This window comes from Sebastes umbrosus, unplaced genomic scaffold, assembly GCF_015220745.1.
Source record: "Sebastes umbrosus isolate fSebUmb1 unplaced genomic scaffold, fSebUmb1.pri scaffold_159_arrow_ctg1, whole genome shotgun sequence".
Classification (NCBI taxonomy): domain Eukaryota; kingdom Metazoa; phylum Chordata; class Actinopteri; order Perciformes; family Sebastidae; genus Sebastes; species Sebastes umbrosus.
Genome location: NW_023618476.1, coordinates 22,501 through 30,000, shown reverse-complemented (window position 1 = coordinate 30,000; position 7,500 = coordinate 22,501). Strand labels below are relative to the sequence as shown.

The window sequence follows — 7,500 nt, the reverse complement described above, 5'->3', positions numbered from 1 at the left end:
TGCTGTAAACACCTGGACAGGTGAGCAGGTAGCGGGCTGGTTTCTCTGATTGAGCAGTCAGTGTGTGGTTCTGGTCTGGTTCTGTTCGGGTCTCTGTTGACCCGGGATACTGACTTTGGTTGGTCTGTTAGCAGTTAGCTCAGTTAGCTCGCTGTTAGCAGCAGCCGGACTCACTTCTGTTGACCCGGGCGGGTCTCAGGTAGGAGGCTCGGTTCGGCAGGTAAACACGGAGCTGAGCTGCTCCTCCAGCTGCAGGTAGTACTCATGTACTCCACCTTCTACTGCAGTAACAGTACTAATACCACAGAGTACTAATACTAATACTAATACAAGTATCAGCATCCAGTACAAAAATACTCTGTTCTATTACTGATGCATCCATGTGGCTGCTCAGCTGCTCAGCAGCTCAGCAGCTTCATGACCGTATCTATAGATATAGATATAGATATAGATATATATAGACTATATATATATATATATATAGTGCTGGGGAGGTACAGTACACTTTTATATTAATCTCTAGTTACTAGAGATTAATATATACAGTCTATATATCTATCATGAATGTGTAGTTGTACACTAGCTGCTGGTGTAGAGAGTATTGTAGTGTGTTATGTATTTGAGTGTGTGGTTATGAAATGATGATGTGTATTTCTACCCCAGTCTGTCGTAGGACTGGGCAACACATGGGTCTTATATCGATGAGGCGATATGAGTCCACATATCGTCTTAGATATTGTAATATATGATAAGTGTTGTGTTTCCCTGGTTTTAAAGGAGCGTTACAGTAAAGTGATGTCATTTACTGAACGTACCAGACTGTGGTAGCTCTTCTATTATTTCTATTTTACACTCATAAGTCATTATATCAACATTACTGACGATTATTTATCAAAGATGTCATTGAGTTAATATTTTGTGAAAGCACCAACAGTCAACCCTACAATATCATCACCACATCCATATCCAGGTATTGGCTCAGAAATATTGTGATATTTGATTTTCTCCATATCTCCCAGACCTAGTCTGTAGTACTACTGCTCTGTAGTACTACTGCTCTGTAGTACTACTGTTCTGTAGTACTACTGCTCTGTAGTACTACTGCTCTGTAGTACTACTGCTCTGTAGTACTACTGTTCTGTTGTACTACTGCTCTGTAGTACTACTGTTCTGTAGTACTACTGCTCTGTAGTACTACTGTTCTGTAGTACTACTGCTCTGTAGTACTACTGTTCTGTTGTACTACTGCTCTGTAGTACTACTGCTCTGTAGTACTACTGCTCTGTAGTACTACTGTTCTGTTGTACTACTGCTCTGTAGTACTACTGCTCTGTAGTACTACTGTTCTGTAGTACTACTGATAAACTGTGCTGCTTTATTGTGTGTCATGTGGACACACAGACAGTTGTGTGTCTAAATGCTGTCAGTCCATTAATCAGCTGTTTCTAGTGGGTTGTCATGATGATCAGCTGCTCATCTCTCTCACATGTGATGGTGAATCTTCAGGTTGTGTCTGATTGGCTGATTAAACCTTCAGTATTGTAGATGTCACTGTGGATTTATTCACTAAAGGATTCATCGATTAGTGAAGAGAACAATGTGCAGTTTGACAGACGATGAAAGTAATGGTTACTGTAACCGTACAGTCTGTCACATCCTGCCACTAGAGGTCCCAGTCACAACAATAACAATAAGCAGCGTGGGATCATGGGAGTTGTAGGATTCCTTCAGTGTTCAGGTTCAGGATGTAGTCCCACGTGTCTATACGTCCTCTAACTTCTCCACGGTGGTCTCTAGCTCTCCCGTCAGCTCCATCGGGGCCGTTTCAATGCAGAGAACACAAATCCTTTTGCCATCCTTTCCTGGATGTGTAGTGTTTACCATGCTGGATTTAACATGGGAGGGTGCAGGTCGTATCCACGACGACCCTCTGACGTTTTACACTCTCTGAGGTTTGTTTTGGTTGACGGATACGGAACGGATATAACGTCACGTTACTCAGACTACCACAATAAAAGCGGTAACTTCCTTCTAGCTTCACAGAGACTCAGATGAAGCAGATATATCCATTCTGGTGTTAAAACATCTGTTTAGAAATCATAAAAAAATAATTGCGATACATAGATGGATCGGTTTGCCCCCCCCCCCCTAATAATTTACTGCTTTTCTTTATCACGATAGTCAATTGAATATCTTTAAATTAATATTTTGAATGTCTAAAAATAGACAATAGAGCTGTTTTAGTCTTTTTAGGGGGTCCAGGGGGTCTTTAGGAGGAGATAGCAGGTCAACAGTAGATGTCACATAGAAGTGGTGAAAATCATCTGAAAGCTGGAACCTGGAGATTAATTTGAGATGCAGCTCAGCACTGAGGGTCAAGTTGTTCTAGTCATTAATTAGAAATATACATGAATTATTTATTTAAAATGAATAGTGAAAAGTGTATCTGTGTTTAGTACATGATGATAGAAGTATATGATGGCCATCCTCATGCTCTATTATGTCACATGAGTTGTTGCAGCAGTTGTTGGGTTGATACCATTTGTTCCACAGATTTGGTGCTAAATGTAACCATTTTTTTACCACTGGAGAATTGATCAAAATGATCAATAATCCCTCCAGAATACCACATTAAGACACCAAGACCTTGAGGAACACCATAGAAGAAGACATGCTGGGATTTGGGATCAAAAACGTTTGACATTTGTAGATTTGTGCATGTTTCAGTGATTGGATGGCGAGCACTTTGTGTGCAGTACTATACTGTAGAGAATAAGGTGTAATACAGTGAGACGTTTTAATTGTCAGGTGAAGATTCACACCTGTGACTAACAGAGCTTGTTGTTGCCTCCAATGGGCTCCGACTGGTGTTCTAAATGGAGATCAAACCTTTTTCTGAATATCAGAATACTCTGACTCTAATAAATACATCCTCACTGTGGACATCATCTTAACATTCAGCCATGACACGGGACATCTTTGAGATACCACTAGGGATGTTAATAATTAACCGTTAACCCACTTTAAGCATTTTAACCGATTAACGCTATCGGTTGAAACGGTTAAAAGAAATGTTAATAATTCATTCAAAAGCTGAGCGGCTGAGAGGAGCGGCTCGTCTCTTTAAGGAGAAAAGCTGGTCCACCTTAACAGTCCACCTTAAGAGGCGGAGATGCAGGATATAGGAAGTCGGCTCCGGTCTCTCCGGCTCGCTCTAGTAGAGCGACCAATAAACTGTACACACACTGCTGCACTTACGTTCACCGCCAACACACACACACACACAGTCTGTTGGAAACTCGCTAAAGTTACGCAGACTACGTGTGCGGTGGCGAGCACGAAGCCTTCGGCAATGCTAGAGCTGCTAACGTAGTTGGACACTCGCTAAAGTTACTCCAGGCAGACACACAGCTGACAACCTGCTAAACTAAACTAAATGTGCGGTGGAGACTTTTACTGGGAAAGTGGCTGCATGTCTGCGACACTACACGCAGCATCGTAGCTGCTAAGTTAACGCTCCCGGACGGTGAACTGGAGACAGTGAACGCAGCACCGTAGCTGCTAAGTTAACGCTTCCGGACGGTGAACTGGAGACAGTGAACGCAGCACCGTAGCTGCTAAGTTAACGCTTCCGGACGGTGAACTGGAGACAGTGAACGCAGCACCGTAGCTGCTAAGTTAACGCTCCCGGACGGTGAACTGGAGACAGTGAACGCAGCACCGTAGCTGCTAAGTTAACGCTCCGGGACGGTGAACTGGAGACAGTGAACGCAGCACCGTAGCTGCTAAGTTAACGCTCCTGGACGGTGAACTGGAGACAGTGAACGCAGCACCGTAGCTGCTAAGTTAACGCTCCCGGACGGTGAACTGGAGACAGTGAACGCAGCACCGTAGCTGCTAAGTTAACGCTACCGGACGGTGAACTGGAGACAGTGAACGCAGCACCGTAGCTGCTAAGTTAACGCTCCGGGACGGTGAACTGGAGACAGTGAACGCAGCACCGTAGCTGCTAAGTTAACGCTCCCGGACGGTGAACTGGAGACAGTGAACGCAGCACCGTAGCTGTTAAGTTAACGCTCCGGGACGGTGAACTGGAGACAGTGAACGCAGCACCGTAGCTGCTAAGTTAACGCTCCCGGACGGTGAACTGGAGACAGTGAACGCAGCACCGTAGCTGCTAAGTTAACGCTCCCGGACGGTGAACTGGAGACAGTGAACGCAGCACCGTAGCTGCTAAGTTAACGCTCCCGGACGGTGAACTGGAGACAGTGAACGCAGCACCGTAGCTGCTAAGTTAACGCTCCCGGACGGTGAACTGGAGAAGTTTTGTGTTATTCCCATTTTTGACACCAAGATTGTAATTTTTACTGCAAATGTATATCGGTTCAAAATATCGGTTATCGGTCTCCTTGATTACTAATAATCGGTATCAGTATCGGTCCTGAAAAAAACATATCGGTGGATCCCTAGTGAATATCTGTCCAGTTGTATATTATTTATTATTATTATTATTATTATGAATATAATATTATTTGAATGTGCAGCAGTTAGAGCCGGTGAGGTGAACATCTGTCCAGGTGTTGTGTCTCTAACGGCGTCTCTCTCTCTGTGTGTCTCTCAGGTTTTGCGATGGGAGTTTGTCTCGTCGGGGGACACATCGAGCTGAAGCATCGACGCCACCATCAACACCTGAACTGAACACACTAACACACACCTGTGTGCCTCACACACACACACACACACACACCCCCCCCCACACCCCCTCAGGCCACAGAGGGAGTTGTTTTTTCACCTTTAGGTCAGACACACCGCCGTCCCACAGTGCATTGCTGCGTCACCGCCGTCCACCATGTCGGACGCCCCCGAGGCTGCGCCCCCCAGCCCCCCCACCGTCACTAACCCGATCCCCCCTGAGGTCACCAACGCAACCAAGCCTGGCAGGTAGGACCCCCCACTGAGGACATAGAGACCACTTTAACCCCTTTAACCAGTTTAACCAGTTTAATAACCACTTTAACCAGTTTAACCGCTTTAACCAGTCACTACTGGACCAGTTCATGTTAACAGTTACTGCAGTGTCCCACTGAGGACGTATAGACCCGTCCCAGCGGTAGTAGACCTGACCTGTCCTCTGTGTGTCTCTGTGTCCATCAGGAAGACCAACCAGCTGCAGTACATGCAGAACGTGGTGGTGAAGACGCTGTGGAAGCACCAGTTCGCCTGGCCCTTCTACCAGCCGGTGGACGCCATCAAGCTCTGCCTGGCGGTAAGTCCCCGCCGTCTGCTCTGCTACCGCCGGTTCATACTGGCAGGAGACAGAGAGACACCACAGCTGAGAGGGTCCACCTGTCTCCTGGTCCTCACCCATCACCATACTAGGGTGGCCATTAGATACGTGTTGATTCTGAAGTATTGTGATTTATTGTGATGGTTGTTAACTTTAATAACACTAAACCAGAGGTCAGTGACCTGCAGCTCTCCAGCTCTCCAGCTCCTCAGCTCCTCTCCAGAGGCTCCCTGTGGAGTTTTAAACATGGATATGAAGAACTGTTCTTTGTTTACGTTTTCATTTTTATTAATCATTGTTGTAGGTCTATGGTACGACGGTACGACGGAGTATTAGGGCCACATCGAGGGAAAAGTCAATCTGAGATTTAGAGAATAAAGTCAGAATATTATAAAGTAGTCATTTTACATGCTATTTTCTTTTTTACTCGTACAGTTATGACTTTATTCTCCTAATATTCTGACTTTATTGTGTAAATCTCAGATGTTTTTTCCCTCAATGTGGCCCTAATACTCCGTAGTATATTGTCTCTTTGGCCCTCACTGCATTAGACTGACATTCTATATACTTAGACTATAAACTGTGTGACCTTCATCTTATTGATCACATGTTTTGCGGCTCCAGACAGTTTTGTTTTTGCCTAAATGTCTCTTTAGATAGTAAAGGTTGCTGAGCCCTGCACTAGACCACGGGGAACAAGTTGACTCATACACTTCTATGGACTTTTACTTTGAAAATCTCTAAATGAATCCAGTAAAAAATCTTGATTTTCAGCATGTCTGTAGTCAGAGACGTCCTGAAGTCTCACTACTGTCTCTAATCTGCTGCCTGTTATCTTTTTACCTGAGCTAAGCTAAGCTAACGGCGTCTCTGTTTCCAGGACTACCACAAGGTGATCAAGAACCCGATGGACATGGGAACCATCAAGAAACGTCTGGAGAACAATTATTACTGGAGCGCCAGTGAGGCCATGCAGGACTTCAACACCATGTTCACCAACTGCTACATCTACAATAAGGTACTCACGTTACTCTTACAGCTAGTACTAGTAGTACTAGTAGTACTACTAGTAGTAGTTTACTGATACCTGACACTAGGGACGTCACCATACCAGAAATCTAGTAGTCGATACCAATACCATGATTCTCAATACCAGTTGAATACCACGGGAAGTTGAACCGGTCATAATACTCTCTCTATTATCTGTTTTATATCGCTGAGAAAACAGCTCCTTCAAACATCTGGATTTATTCAAGTTTCCATTGAACACATCATGTTAATCATTAGAATTTACCTTTGCCAATTTTTACTGAATGGAGCCTGAACGCTTCATAATGTAACCCATAATGCAACCTCTGTACGTTAGCTGTTAGCTCCTTTATTTAGCCATGCAGGACTGCTAACGTTAGTTAGAGCTCTTGCCGATTTCAACACAGATTTGTTGTTCAGCGTAGCGTTGTCGGTAGGGAGGCACCGATACGGGTATCGGGTCCGATACTGTGCTCATGTACTCGTACTCGCAAAACGGCTCCGATACAACGGCACCAATACCACTTTACGGTGGTGCGCCCGACCACGCTGGGCCGGGATCCCACCTCAGCCAGCGCGCGCTCTCACTTTCATTTAGTCTCCGTTAGTCTCCGTTAGTCTCCTTTAGTCTCCGTTAGTCTCCTTTAATCTCCGTTAGTCTCCTTTAGTCTCAGTCAGTCTCCGTTAGCCTAAGTTAGTCTCCGTTAGTCTCCGTCAGTCTCCTTTAGTCTCCGTTAGTCTCCTTTAGTCTCAGTCAGTCTCTGTTAGCCTAAGTTAGTCTCCGTTAGTCTCCGTTAGCCTAAGTTAGTCTCCGTTAGTCTCCGTCAGTCTCCGTTAGCCTACGTTAGTCTAAGTTAGTCTCCGTTAGTCTCCGTTAGCCTAAGTTAGTCTCCGTTAGTCTCCGTTAGTCTCCGTCAGTCTAAGTTAGCCTACGTTAGCCTACGTTAGCCTACGTTAGTCTGAATTAGTCTCCGTTAGTCTAAGTTAGTCTCCGTTAGCCTAAGTTAGTCTCCGTTAGTCTAAGTTAGTCTCCGTTAGCCTAAGTTAGTCTAAGTTAGTCTCCGTTAGCCTAAGTTAGCCTAAGTTAGTCTCCGTTAGCCTAAGTTAGTCTCCGTCAGCCTAAGTTAGTCTCCGTCAGCCTCAGTTAGTCTCCGTCAGTCTCAGTTAGTCTCTGTTAGCCTCCG

The 7,500-nt window shown here is 45.0% G+C and overlaps 1 protein-coding gene and 1 long non-coding RNA gene across 4 annotated transcripts in view; one reads left to right on the top strand and one right to left on the bottom strand.

Moving 5' to 3' along the window:
* LOC119484338 overlaps positions 1 to 4,863 on the bottom strand; it is a 23,012-nt gene extending 18,149 nt beyond the window's left edge. The window contains exon 1 of the long non-coding RNA XR_005205970.1: positions 4,728 to 4,863. This is a non-coding gene — a long non-coding RNA (uncharacterized LOC119484338). The remainder of the gene's footprint in view (positions 1 to 4,727) is intronic.
* The window catches only part of LOC119484336 (bromodomain-containing protein 3-like), a 24,179-nt gene that overhangs the window by 927 nt on the left and 15,752 nt on the right, over positions 1 to 7,500 (top strand). For all 3 annotated transcript variants that reach the window (XR_005205969.1, XM_037763122.1, XM_037763120.1), the window contains exons 2-4: positions 4,622 to 4,941; positions 5,155 to 5,266; positions 6,168 to 6,305. Coding sequence is in view for 2 of the 3 variants with exons in the window: in XM_037763122.1 (XP_037619050.1) it covers positions 4,850 to 4,941; positions 5,155 to 5,266; positions 6,168 to 6,305 (342 nt within the window). In the remaining variant the exon portion in view is untranslated. The remainder of the gene's footprint in view (positions 1 to 4,621; positions 4,942 to 5,154; positions 5,267 to 6,167; positions 6,306 to 7,500) is intronic.